Source organism: Mya arenaria, chromosome 13, assembly GCF_026914265.1.
Source record: "Mya arenaria isolate MELC-2E11 chromosome 13, ASM2691426v1".
Taxonomy (NCBI): domain Eukaryota; kingdom Metazoa; phylum Mollusca; class Bivalvia; order Myida; family Myidae; genus Mya; species Mya arenaria.
Genome location: NC_069134.1, coordinates 63,866,779 through 63,882,244, shown reverse-complemented (window position 1 = coordinate 63,882,244; position 15,466 = coordinate 63,866,779). Strand labels below are relative to the sequence as shown.

At 31.9% G+C, this 15,466-nt stretch overlaps 1 protein-coding gene across 6 annotated transcripts in view; it reads right to left on the bottom strand.

The window, feature by feature from the left end:
- Positions 1-1,498: 1,498 nt before the first annotated feature.
- The window catches only part of LOC128214550 (kelch-like ECH-associated protein 1), a 41,132-nt gene continuing 27,164 nt past the window's right edge, over positions 1,499-15,466 (bottom strand). For 4 of the 6 annotated variants that reach the window (XM_052921075.1, XM_052921077.1, XM_052921079.1 and 1 more), the window contains 4 exons: positions 9,094-10,429; positions 5,598-5,803; positions 3,773-3,949; positions 1,499-3,268 (listed from right to left, as the gene is read on the bottom strand). In XM_052921075.1, coding sequence (XP_052777035.1) covers positions 3,129-3,268; positions 3,773-3,949; positions 5,598-5,803; positions 9,094-10,385 — 1,815 coding nt within the window. In that variant the 5' untranslated portion in view covers positions 10,386-10,429 and the 3' untranslated portion in view covers positions 1,499-3,128. Of the gene's footprint in view, positions 3,269-3,772; positions 3,950-5,597; positions 5,804-9,093; positions 10,430-10,986; positions 11,146-13,169; positions 13,325-15,466 lie in introns of those variants that run through there. The other 2 variants (XM_052921078.1, XM_052921076.1) reach the window with 2 other exon arrangements.

Sequence of the window (15,466 nt, the reverse complement as noted above, 5' to 3'; positions counted from 1 at the left end):
GATACGCAAATGCTAGTTTTGTTTATTTTTTGCTGCTCAGACATACGTTGTGTCTGGTATTTAATATTCTGCCTTTAAAGTAAAATATTCTGCCTTTAAAGTAATAATTTTCTTCAGTAAATTTTACTTTTTATTTTATCAATTTCAACATACAACCCATCCCCAGGAATTTGAAAAAAGACTTTCTTTATGGGGAAGGGTTCCAATAAAGATCGAAAAGCTTAAGGTGGTAATTTCTAGACGTAACCCCGTTTTTGCATTCTCGTACACTAGAGCGATGATGCTGTGCGTTAAACGTTGTCGAAACTCAGTTGAATGAGGCTGCGATTTTTTGCGTAAACTGCGTTTCAATAACAATATCGTTAGAAAATATTCGCGTTTATTCTGCCCGTATCTTTACAGGTGTCCCCTGGATGTCCTTAGGCACTTTTAACGGCGCACAATATTGGTCGATTTTTTTTCTTTAATTTGAATGCACTATTATGATTAACTTATATTTGACTTTAATGATAAAATAATGATTTGTGTACAAATATTTGTGTTTGTTTTGATCATTAAAGTCAAATAAGTTAAACATGATCATGCAATATAATTAAAAAACATGTTTTGCATTAACGTGTATTGTGCTCCTTTAAACAGCGTAAAGATTACGACTAAGATATCTCATTGAAATGGGGATCAGACGTTCCTAATCGCGATTTGCTACAAGTTTGAAAAAAACACAACAAATATTCGAAAGGGGGTTGGTCCAATTTGAAAGTGCCTTCCTGGGATGGGGTGTACATGTATGTTTGAAAGAATAGCCGTTAAATGTTCACTACCAAAGGCAGCAACATTACATATTACATAGACCAGCTTCTATCATAGAATACAAAAACTCATTTTTCGTCAAAACAGTACATGATTGGAACACCCTCAGTTAGAGCGTCGTGGGTGCAGACACTGTTATGGGCTTTAAGTCTGCCCTCCAGCCACGCTAATATGTGGCTCCACATCCAGCGTGTTATGCCAGAAGTTGCCCTACGCTGTACCACTTCAGATACACGGAGGTGTTTCCTTTTCACAATAAACAAGAGCACAGCAAACGGGTGTCAATGCTCGTCTGTTTTTTTTCATAATCAAGCAACGGGCATTATTCGATAAATATTTGAACCAGAGTTGTGGGTCTTGCTACATGTTTGTTAAAAAAATGCCGTAGGCATAGTCAATGTGTATTTGAATGGTAACATATAAATTCTGATCAACATTGATGTGTCTGTACGACATCAACAACAAAACATGGCCATGAAGGACAAGCTAAAATACCAGTCATTGAAAGTCAACTTTTAAATAAATGAGCCTGAATTCTTTTACAAATGTTCGCAGAAATATAATTCATCAAGCTCTGCTATATAAAATACAGAATTTGAGCAAGCCCTGGAAGAATTTTACCAGCGCAAGGCTTGCAGGCTATTTTTTTGACAACTCACTGACATACTGGAACAAACTCAAGTTGTTTGAAATTCTTTTATTTTATGATACAATGATCATATTTTAAAAAGCTTATTGTATTAACAACAATGTAATATTTTATAACAAAATAATAGAACAATGGGTGAATATTTGCAAATGTTACATTATGCAAAATATCTCATTTGGTAACAACAACAACAATCACATATAATAATAATTAAAACAGAAATTCATCTTTTCTGATGGCTCAGTAAGACAACATCCAGGTATGGATATATGTTGCAAGTTTTAAGATAAGATTTATTTCAAGCCAAGTAATGAAAATTACACCAAAAGCTCTACAGAGCTTTCAACCCACTGACAGATCCAAGGATATTTTTCCAGTACATATTAAGCTTTTTTTTTATAATGCCAAAAACCCCCCACTAAATCAAGATTAATGATATTTTTTCTTTAATTTAAAAGTTAAACAATTATTTCAAATACAAATTTCAATGATGCCATAAAAAAATATGAGATAAATAAAATTCACAACCCTTAATCAAGGGTCCTTTTTCTAAAAATGTATTATAAAAAAACAACTTGTTTTTAAAAAACATACAAAAAAAAATAAAAAAATGTTTTCAATTGTATTAAATTTTTCTGTTTCTAATAAGGACAGTGAAATGTTAATAACTATATTCTTCATATACTCAAAACGTAAAATTTTGATAGTAAATCTTTTTAAAAAATATTAAAAATAAGTAATTGAAGTTATACAAAATTTTACAATTCAGTGTGTTGATTTGTCCCTGATTTTTATTTTCTTTAAGTGATTTTCCACAATTTGAAATGGCAGGCTTTTTAATCTTTAACTTAATTTCAACTTATGGTTTTATGAAATGGATAAACCATGTAATACTTTCAAAAGACAATAGCTTCAAACAAACTTATTCTGAACTGCATCCGTCATACTTCAAATGTTAAAACGAAAAATGTGAAGACAACATTTATTAACTCTGTATCACTGGTGAAACAATGAATGCAGTTCTTGGGGTCGTACTTCACTGGCCATCACAAATAAATGATTCATATGAATATTAAAACACAGATGTTTTTCACAATGATGCTTCACAACTTATCTTAGCAAAATACTGGCACGTTCCTTTCAAAACAAAGGGACTTCACATTTACATGAAATCGATCGATTATCATGTTGGGACAATTCATATCAAAGAGTCTACTAAATCGATCTTCTTGTTTACATGTCATCAGGTCGATAAGAATGTTCAGACAGAATATATATATAAATATAATATTCACAAGTCAATAAAATTGATCGTCTCGTGATTCACACAATTCACGATATGTTTTCAACATAACCTTAGACTTCGTGACAATGTCGCAAACTTATCAACACAATACCGTTCGCAAAGCAAACATGGTGCTAAAACTGTTCCATTGCATATCAGATGACTTTTGATATTTCGCTGTTATTCCTTGCAAATGTCAGATCAATTTAGGGTTGTAAGCACCAAGTTCCGAGAACTGTTGACTAAGATTTTCCACTCATGGTCGTAAGAAAACATTGGACAATCTCAGAAATAGGTTGCTCTTGGTCTTGAGAACATTCGTCCATTTGTCCAAGAGCTGGGATTTAACGATCTTGTTGTCTCTTCAACTCATGAAGCACAATGTCAGCTGCCGAGAGGTTCTGCCCCGACAGCGACACCGTGCCCGCTGCGACCACATGTCATGTAGCTGACGTCCGTCCACTCGTCTTTGTCGGGATCGTAACATTCTACCGTCGACAAGAAATCCCCACCATCATAGCCACCTGTAAAAGCCAAGAACGCAATATAAATATCATATTCTTTAAATATTTTTGCATGCTAATTGCTTTGAACTGATGAAAATGAAATATTTTGTGGCTATTTTCGTCCGGATCTTCTGACAGAATAAAAAATTAACAACATCCAAATTAAATTCAACTTGAACTTCACCTTGAACCTCAAGACGTGCTAAATGAAGTCACATGTATGATTTCCTATGTTAAGCAATAAATTATTTTTCTCCATAAAATGCAATTGTCTAAAAACAGATGCAAAGCTTATATTTATGACACCTGATGTCCTATAATTAATTACCACAAACGCTAAACTGTTATTACTCCTCATACAATGATAAATGGTCTTGTTTTACTTCAGTCTTAATTGTAATGCTTTTCATTCATTTGATTTTTACGATATAATTTTTCATTTTTTTTCTTAAAAATAAAAGAAAATTTTGAAAATAATATAAAAGGCATAATAAAAAAGACCCACTATTGAAATATGCTTACCTAAAGCATACAACTTTCCTCCAATAACTGCAACACTAAGAGCACTTCGCGGGGATTTCATTGGGGCGACAAATTCCCAAACATCTGCTTGTAGGTTGTAGCGTTCCACGGTCTGCAACTGGCTAGAGCTATCGTAGCCACCCACAGCATAGATGTGACCCTCTAGGGCGGCAACCCCTGAAGTCAGGAAGGACAAGAAAAATTGAAAACATCGCATTTATGTGACGTCTTCGTAATAGAATGTTATAAACTCATTGGTCAGAATGAGCATAAGCCTGCAAGCCAAACACTGGCAAAATATTTCCCGGGCTTGCCAAAATTCTGGTTTTTATAAAGCCTCAGGCTTATTCATCCAAAAGACTAATTTTGTCGACTATTATATAAGGTGATTTCATATCTGCTTTGTTATTGGGTGTAGAACTGTTTTATTAGACTGATGTTATATGGCGCATTCACATACAGATGTTGTTTTGTCAATGAGGCTTGGATCCTTTATTGCTACAAATTTACAAAAAAAAGAAAAAGTGATAATTCATTATCTTAGTAAGACTTGGCGACATCACGTTAAGTCACAACAAATTTACGACAAGGATGTTTTAAGTAATGGTTTATGAATCATCTTGTGTTTTCAAAGCTTTGAAGGCCTTCCCGGTTTCTCGATCTTAGTTTGAACTATATGTATTAAACAATGATTGTGATGAACTATAAATTACTTATTTAACTTATGTTGAGTCACTCACGTTGGCACGATGATGCACGAGAAATTGGTAATGTTTGTTCTAATACTTAAGCCAGCCATTTATAAAAATATAAAATATATTTCGTAAAATTGTTATTACTTATATAAATAGTGCTAAGCTTATATTACATTGTATGCTTATATTAAATTGTATAACAGGTATGGAAATCTTTGTTTTCACGTTCACATTTTTTTCCATTTCTATCATTTAAATGTCTTTTTAGCTATCAACTGATACATAAATGTGTCCGCAATATATCATTTTAATGCCGTCATGTGATGCAACGTGGGTGTTGCGTTTTAACTGTTGCTGTCACTTTCAAAAATCTAACATTATTAATCCTCAAATTTTTATGATATCTAGATAGCAAATTAAACATTTGTTTATGAGCAATTATAAAAAAAAATTGTTTGATCATTTTCGTGAAATGTCAAAACAAGTGAATTATGATTTCGTGTAATTTAAAGGTAAAAATGTTTGTTTTCTTATTATTAATGTTTAACACCAAACTGTTGCAGCCATTAAATTACGTAATTACAAGAAAATGAAAGCCTTTTCTCTGTTTAAAGAGAACAAATTAATTTGAGTTGAGTTGACTCGAAACTATCAATCTCGTAGTATGACAACTTATTCCCATTTTCACGTCATTCATAATGCTATTTTCTTTATATTGTCATTTATTTAATATATTTACCTAGTACTAGCACTATCAAAGTGGCAATAAAATTAATTATTCAGAGAAGATAATCTAGCGTAATTATTAAAACATTGACATTTACTGCGCTATTTATTTCGCTTTCTCACTTTCACAAAAACGGACATAATAATGCATTACAATGGCTTTGTTTGAACAAATAGTCCACAAATTGTTTCAGAATGATAAATTTTTATGTTATAAAAGCGGACAAACATTGTTTTCAGCTTAGGAGTCTTTGTTTTTTGTTTTTTTCAAATGGTATGACTTTCTATATTCCAATAGACTATTCACATGTAGCACTTTAAAACACATTCTTTGATTATTTTTTTTTTTGAAATGCACTTTTTAAGTACCCCATTTTAAGTACCGTAATTCATTATAATCGTACCTGCTCCACTACGAGTGTTGTTCATTGGAGCAACAACGGTCCACTCATCCTTTTCTGGGTCATAACGTTCTACACTCCTCAGGCGCTCCTTGCCGTCAAAACCGCCAACTGCAAATAGAAGCCGATTTATGCACGCCAGTCCGACTCCTATACGCTTGGAGTTCATGGGCGCGATCAACTGCCACCGATCTAGGTCTGGGTCATATCTGAAAATTAATTGAGAGAAAATTGTTTTATTACGTCTTTAAATCAATACATCTATAAATACAAATTTGAGCAAACACCAATAAAATCGCCCTACAAATTACTGGTTCAAGCAATTTGAATGTCCTTGAAGAAAATAAAATAACCACCAAAATCATGTTTTAGAGAAAAAAAAAAATTCCGCAAATAATTAAAAATAAAAATAGTTCGCAGCCAAGGTGTTGTTTAATTTCGGTGAAATGAAAAGCTAATCCCTGCAATCCATTATCATTATGTTTAGCAAAACTTAAATGATTAATAATGTAGCGATTCAAAAAAAATAAATCACATGAGTTCAAGGTTTTTCATTCAAGATGAAGATAAACATGAATTACTTTAAAGTTGCACTCCTACTCCCAAATAAGATGAACCATAATTGAAACCATTGCTTTGATATACCAAAAAGGATTAATATATATCGAAGAAATTGTTCTTGTGTCGGTTACCGTGATGAATAAGAAATAAAGATGCTGAAAACACGGTATTTCTACCCTTTAAGACGATAGTTGATCACTGTAAATCTGTTAGCACTCACCAGTCATTTAATATTTTTGCGTTTTCAGCTATTTAATGCATGGTTACAATCTTGTCATCAGTTATTAATATTTTCCATAAACGCATTATTTAGTAAAAAGTTGAAGGCTTATCACTCAATATTTATGTGTGTTATACATGTGTATCTATTGATTTTAAATACAAGTGTCACTTCAAACAGTTTTCAAATGTTGATTTTTTAATTGTTCCACTTAATACTTGTTATTAATGTATTAGAAATGATTATCTGCTCTTATTTTTAAGTTCCGTTACTATAAAGAAAGACGCTTTACTGTAAGAAGTACAATTGGTCAATTTGCAATACAAAATTTGAAAATCCATTAAGGAAATGGTCAGAACTTTTGTAAAGAACATTAGAACATAAATATTTATATTGTACAACAAAAACATTGGAATGTCACAGCCATTCCAATAGTTTAATGTTACTCATAAGTTCAAGCCTAAAATTTTTCTCCCTTGTGTATCAAGATAATTGTAACAATAACATAATGACATGAATATGGAAGAAATTAATTCACTTGACCACTCTACGAACTTTCTCGAGGGTATAATATTTTGTTGCTTTCTGTATAAATTGTAGTTAATCAATATGAATGTATTCAATACAAATAGAAACAGAAAATTTTGTCTAAATTATGATTCATGTTAAAATCAGTGGTTGAAGTAAGCCCAAGCCCGCTTAAGCCCCGCACTGGTAAGATGCTTTCCGGGCTTGCTCAAATTCTGGAATTTATAATGCAGGGCTTATTAAATTACTTTGATGACAAGTTCTTCTGTCAGAATTCGGGCCTGTTCATTTAAAAGTTTCATTTTGATAACTATATAATATCTTTTATTTTACTTCTATAATTCATTCTTAAAAATTATTTTCACTTAGCATTACCTTAATTAACTTTTTTTAGCTTTGTTCTTTTTGTTCCAAACTTTGCTTAAGAATTTAAAATAACTTGAAAGTTCAACTAATTATAAAAGCAGCATTTTTATATTTTTTTCAATAAAAACTATAAAACAAAGACATATACATTCTCAATTTGTATACCTCAATTTTTTTGGTTAGCAAACAAGAAAATGAACATATTTTGAGTACCGGTAAGTATTCAAATTCATATGAAAATAATTTTTTATAACAATCATAATTTTTTATATCAGAAAGCGACTTCTGACAGGAAAATAAAACAGAAAAAGGACATAATAATTTAAACACCACACTGCCACTTACGACCATAAAACTGGCCCTCTTGAAATAACGCATATTCATTATCTGTCATATAATACCTATCGTAACTTATTATATTTGCTAGAGTCATATATAATATAATGACTGTAATACTTGGCTATGACTTGGCAAATTCTTTCATCGGTTTGACTAACAATGACCTAAACCAGTTGGATAAAATCAATGTAACTCAGCTATTGTTTGTTTTTGCCGTGTTTGAACAATACAACAATAGCGCAATCATAATATTTTATCTTCATTACCCCCGTATTTAATTAAAAGTTGAAAAATATATGAAGTGTATTGTTAAACGGGGGGATTTGTTTGATTATAGTTAAGATCATGTAGGGCATTTAAAATACCGATCCATAGGAAAAACACTGTACAAACTTGGCGTATCTACAAAATAACATACATACTACTTATTCAGTAAGCAAAATTTTTAACATAAATAAATACATGTATTTTTATGGCTTTGTTAAGACTAAGGACAATAAAAGTGCATTGTTATGCCACACCCCTTTGACCCCCCCCCCATTTAAAAAAATAAATAAATAGATATTCACAGCCTTATCAATAATGACGGGGAACAGTAACCAGTAATAAGTTACAAGAATTATATTTTTTATACTATTATTGTACAATCTTTGTCAAGATTATAGAATACTTGTATAAAAAATATAATTCTTGTATTAAAGTACTCCTTAAGTCTATCAGTAAACACTGAACATTCACATATAAATCTTTCTTTTAAAGGGTTGAATACCCTATATACATTAATTCTCATTTTCATATTTTTGAAGGGAACCTCATGAAATCAAACTATTTTTCTGTTACTGGGAATATATAGAAATGAAATATTCTCTCGAAAGAAGTATGGCTTTTCATGAAAATAATTTACATGATAAAAAAAATGGTATACCGGGTAATCAACAGGAAAATCTTCCTAGCATTTTTTCTTTCAAAATCTGTGCAAACCACCTTTGAATTTTTAGAAACTCACAGCTTTTTTAGTCATTTGGGGAAGATTACCTATCCACATCCAATGTTAAATATTTAAGTGTAAAATTTAATGTTAGAATTAAGCAAAACTCACAGACACTTCTGTAACAAAATGTATTTGAACAACATAGAGATTTTTTAATAATGGCTCCTATTTATCCAATGACTGTGATGATAAGCGCCCTTATTGTTTTCAAATAAGGTCTTATAAAAAAAAGTTCAATGTTTCTTCGATAACTTTTGCATCAATAAAGGACAAAAAGATGTTACAATGTGGTTTATATATAATAGCCGAATCAGAGCTATGATAACTGCTAAAAGTTGAGATGGGAACCGTCTCTTCAAGAAGTCCCTAGAAGTGATTCATACCAAGGAGAGATTTTCAACAGCAATTCTACACACTGAAAATCTCACTTAAAATATCACTCCTAGTATTCTTGTTTGAATCAGCCCACCTGCAAGTTCAACCCGAAAACCCACCTTTCTGCAGAATTATGTTGTATCTGTCCTTGAGAACCGCCGACGGCATATATCATATTGTCCATTGCACAAACCCCGACACGATTTCTCGGTACCACCATCGGGCAACGAGACACCCAACAATGTCTAAACTGATCATACATATCTAACGAGTTTGAGTCCAAATTTCCATCTGAGGAGTTGTTACGGCCACCGACGGCATAAAATGAACCTTTGACTACACAACCGCAAAGTCCGCTGCGCGGAGTCGGTAAGTCTGATAGTTTTTGCCACTGGTTTGTTTGCGGATTAAAGCATTCAAATGTACTTAAAGACTGTCTGAGATATCCACCAGCAGAATAAATAACTAACGGGGAACATGGTTTTCGAGGTTTTTCTGTGCAAGTTTGGTGCAGCTTTAAGCCCTGGAATATTTTTGACAGGTATTCTAAGCACTGTGGTGTCTTTTTCAGCACTGTGCAGTGTTTAAGTTGTTTTTCGAGGAAATGGGGTGATAAGAAATGGCATCGTACTGCGGAGAGCATCCCTTGCAGTTTACATAGTCTCTTTTCAGAGTCGTGGTTTACCCACCGAATCACAGCATTGAAAATCTCAGATTCACATTTAATATTAAGTTCGTCCTGTTTAATCAAATTTACTAATTGACACGGGGAAAGTTGCAAAAATTCGTCACATTTTATCACTTCAGAAAAATGTTTATAAATATACTCTCGAGCCTTCGATTCTAAATCCAAGCACCCATGTTCACTGGCAAAGTCTGTTATTCCAATGCAGTTGCTAGCGTCCAACTGTTGTTCTAAAAATACACTACAGGCCTCCACAACATGGTTCATTTGAAACATAGTTGCCGCTGGTAATAAGTAACAGACGTTCTGTTCACTAACACTAATTTCTGCAGTGTAGGTAAACTCTATCAACATATGGAGGGTACATGGATGAATTCCGTGTAACGGAATAACACTCATTTCCTCTTCGCGCATTCCCCCCGTGAACATTGCACGAAAGTAAGAACTGGCTGATGCTAGCACGATTTTGTGACACAAAAATTTCTCGTCACCAACTAATAACGTTACATCACACAATTTTTCTGATCGTCTTAACGAATTCATAACTTCCAAAGCCTCCTTTGGATGTTTCATGATATTAAAATGCATGTTGCCATCTGACTTCTCGGTTGTTACAGGACGCGGCCTGTAGCACGAGGAAAATTCCGCCCGGTCAGCAATCTTCTTCTCAAAGTCTGACAACTCGCATTCGTTGTTGACATGCATCTTTTCTTGTTTTATGCTCATTTTGACTGAGACTTAATGTCAAATATAGTTCATGGTATTCCTGCCTGAAAATAAAATAAAATATATTATTTAATTAATCGTTGATGTTTTCTACACATTTGTCATCAATAATAAGGTTTTAGGAGTTGTAAAATGTAATTGAACATCATAAATTTTCATTTATTTCAGAAAATAATGTTTAGTATAAAAGAAAAAGCAAAAACACCATAAAATTCAAAATTATAAAAAAATGATATCTGCGATTCAAACTTGATGTGTTTGGTTTTATTTAAACACATATTAAATACAAAATATACATAAAATTATCTTTATTATTTCTATTTATATTTGAAGGAAAATCTCAAATAGAGAAAACCACATGAAACTTTTTTTTTATAATGAACAAACAAATATAGCCAAAAAAATACTTTCAAGTTTAACACAGAAAATAAAAGAAAAAATAATTCCTATTTAACATTGTACATGGAACCTATACAATAACAATCTTTTAACCATCGGTGTTTTCCCTAAGAATTTCCTAAACCCTACTTATAAATGTGTTTTTCATTGAGATAAAATTACTGTGGAACATAACTATTATAATTAAAAAAAAATTCCTTACGATTTTATACACTTTCAATTTCATCCAAAATATCCAATAGCATATTTTTATATCAATAAATTATCCGACACTGATATCCTTTCACCATCAATGTGTGTTAAGAATGACCATCAGCAATGAATTAAACCTTCAACTACCATCCACTGTATAACAATGTATATACGTACACGGATCGAGCAGTGACAGCCAATAATGCTTGACTGAACCATTTTAAGCCTGCCAAAATCGCGCAGTTCTTACGACACGGTTAGTGCCTCATACCTATGTACACCATTACGAAGCTCTTTCATTCTACTTATCATAATAGTACAATTAATAGCACGGTATTGACATCATGAATGGCAAATTAAATTTCACAATTAACCTGGTATAGAATATTTGAGGCTTTAAGCAATGAATTTCAGAAAAATAAAACAGCTCAATATTATTGTATAACAGATTTTTCAAGCAAAATATTTCACTGAACGACAGCAAACAGTTTTATCCTTACAGTCCTTACATTTTACTATGGTATATTTACTTATCCTTAATAAAAATAAAAATCAAGATTTGTCTTCAACACACACATGTATACCAAAAAATCACATCTTTGTTAAAGAAATGTCACGTAACTCCAATCTTAATGCCAGGAAAATTGCATTGTCATCTCTGACAGTTCTCGGAAATGTGCTGATTTGGTTCTCAGTTATATTCCTAATCCCTCCTTTTTCTCCTGAATCAATATCGTGATATTTATTCCCCAGGATGCTGAATGATAAAGCAGATTTTTTCCCTACCACGAATGTACGAATGTACTTCATGCCCTGGCATATATGGGAAAACAAAGAAATGAAATCTATTTTGAGCATTCTCGCTTTTAAATGATCCTTTAAATGTCATTCCAAATCCACAGTAGATGTATATAACATTCGATTTTAGAAAGCATATGGTTACCTGTTTTTCTTCAATAACAATATTATGCAAGGCAAAAGTCACATGTGAATCAATTATCATAGAATGTTGACATCCTTAAGTCATTTATTGAATAAAGCCATACTTGGCAAGTTTAAGAATATTATGGATTTAAAATGTAGCCTATAATTGCTTATATCCATCTTAAAACTCAGCGCTTTCAAGACTAACATATTGATTCACTCGGCTTGTGGTACAACGGTTTGGTGATTATCCAAGAGTCTGTTGGTTAAAATCCGACCATTGGTTGCACCAAAAGGGAGACCCATTCTGGTTTCTACCCAATTAAAGCAGATAAAATACATTAGTCTGAACTATAGCCATTGGGCGTTTTAAGGGCTGTCATTCCAGGGAGTGTGGGAATAAATCTCCCCCATCCCCTACCCCTAATCACAGAAAATCTCCCAACCATTTTTTCGTGTCTTTTGAAAAAGTAAAAAAAAGAATCGAAAATATCATAAAATCTGTTTTCAAGTAATAAAATAAAATACATATAATTTTACAACTTGTACAATAATTATGTATAGTAAATAATCTTTGAAAATGGCTATAAAAGATGGAGTCACATATGAGGGAGGGGATTTTGTCTGCGAAATCAAAAAATAGTGGGGGTATTTTTTCCATGGGATTTTGTTTCTTTCCCCATTTTGATGAAAAGACGCAAAAGTTGATTTATTTATGGCATTTCAAGCATTTTTGTTTTTAACCATAGAATGGACACCAAATCTTATGCTATATATATATTTATATAAACAAACGTGATGGTCAAAATGACTGACTACCATATACTTGTGTTAATAAATATTGTGTTGAAGTCATAGTATTCCTTAATAACTTTCGAATCCCCCACAATGTAATTTCTTCCTTAATCTTGGTTGTTGTGATATAAAAATAGCAGTTATACCAAATAAAGGTCATCGTTGATATTGTTATTGTTGCTAAAAATGATGGCGTCAAGTTTTAAAATCAAACCTTTGTAAACTATAAAAAATAAAAACAAACTGTAACATGGGATTCATTACCTTTCAAACATTATTGCCTCACATTTTAACAATGCTTTAACTTTAAACATATTTAAGGTTTTACAAAAAACAATTTACAAATACTTTAACACATACTTAGTTTTGTTAAAATTTGTGAAAAAAATATATATATATATATATATATATATATATATATATATATATATATATATATATATATATATATATATGCATTTTAAAAACACTTACACTAGCAGATCATAATCATGATAATATCCACATTAAGAAAGCAATGACGTAAACTCCACGAATGATCACAGCCAAACAGTTCATGAAACCAACATAATTACGATAATAGACGAAAGAAATAAATAACCAACTCCAAAAGTATGAACCACATAAAGGAATAAACTGTATATATTTAAAGTCGACATGTCAGTCTGGTATTTTAGTAACAGTTCTTATCTCATGCACTGGGCTAAAAATGAAAAAAAAAAAAAATGCACTTTAAATGCAGCAAACGTGAGCTAGAAGATAAAAAGCAAACAAACCATTTTTTGAGATATATATATCATTACAGTCATCATATGATGACAGGCATTTAATCATCGAAATGATTTTGTGCTATCGACTGCTGATACACACCCTTATAGTGTTTTACGGTTTAAAAAGCCCAAAATAAACGGTTTAAGAAAATTTAATTACTTTCGAGTATTGATTAGTATATCAGGGAAGGTGAAGGTCGGTAGAAATCCACGTTTACAATGACACAGGGAAAAGCCGAGAGTGATATCTCGGGTAGGGTAATCATTGCAAAGTTTTGTGGCTATTCAACAATATTTAAATAACCCAGTGCGTTTCATTGCACTCAAACGCGTATATATAAATATACCAATCACGATTGCATTATTTTAATAATAGGTTGGATTTTGACAACATTTAATTAGTGATACATGAAGCATGTATGAAGCATGTATATTAGGCCAGAAAATGGTTTGGTTAGGGTTACATCCTTTTTATAAACAGGTTAGGTAGGACTAGGCTGTTTTTTTAGGCTATGTAAGAATGTTTTTATCATCATTGGATAATTGTGGTAAAGAAATCCTCTGTATAAATCATTAAAGGTTTTAAACTACATATAAAAAAACACACACCTAATTTTTTTTAATAAAAAATATTTTTTTTACTAACTGACAATAAAAACCGTGGTGTCGGCACCTATTTCGTAGGTAGGATCGGGTACCCCAAACCAAATGTTACTGTTTGTTAGGCCTTACCGGTAGACACATTAAAAGTATGATTTTTTAAGCAAGCCTTATTGAATGTGAAGTCATTGAGAAAAATTATACCTTTTCATGGCCATAAACAATAAGGAAAATATTTGATGAGAAAATATGTAAACTTGATCTTTGTTAATGTGACTTATTCATTTTAATCAGACGGAACTAATTCTGAAACCAAAATGTAAAAAAAAATTATGTTTATTTGTTGCAAAGAAATTACACATTCTTTATAGAAACAAATATTTATTCCGTGATACTTATAAGTTTCACATTCTAAAGAGTCCAGTGTTTTTCTCACCATTTTGGGAATTGGGATGGGGCTTTCCTTATTGGGAAAATGCTTCATTTTTTTCTGAAATTGGGAATTCCAATATGGCCTATGCTTTGAAAATAGACAGAAACAATAAAGGAAAGTGATTAATTGTTTTCTATATCATCAACCCTTCCATATCATATGATTTGGATCTATTTTTTTTTACTAAAAATAAAATATTTATAAATATTTTGTTTCAAAACTTTAAGTTTCAGATAAAAATATATGTTTATGCATTTGGAATGGCTGGAGCATAGCTAGACCAATTTTTGTAAGCAGGCGGTAAACTGGGAGGGTCCAAAGTCATGACATCCACTACCCCCACCCAACCAGTACCTAACAATATATATAGCCTGGAATTAACATAACTGGGTTTTCCCAAGCCGGTACAAATAAAGGGTGAATTTAGAGCTATTGAAATTCATGTAACAGTCCACTGACTCTATTGTTTCCGATATAACGTCTGTATATTACAACGGTTTAATTTTGTTTGTACTGGAGGATTAGGTTGGGAAAACCAGAATAGCTATAATTCTGGGCTTAACTATTACAGAGAGGAAAAATTTGCATAAAATTTTGCTATCACATCTGAGGTTGGAGTTATTATGTGCAGGCCCCTGCCTTTTAATCTAGCATAAGCTACACCACTGAATGGGCCTTAATTTTGGTCCGAAATTGGTTAGAAAACAACACTGGAGTCAGACAAACCCTTGAAGCAAGAGAAATATATTCAGATATAATGATTTTTAATGATGACAAGAATTTTTATTCTGAAATCCAACACATAATTTCCTTTTTTTGGGACAAATTTGGCAATTCTAAACAAAGTTGAATACAACAGCAAATAGAAGATCGAAGAACGCCCCAGCTAAAATTTCCTACCACAGTTAAGAATAAAAGAAATATATATATGCCGGCATAAAATACTATTTTAGTCTACAATTTATAAA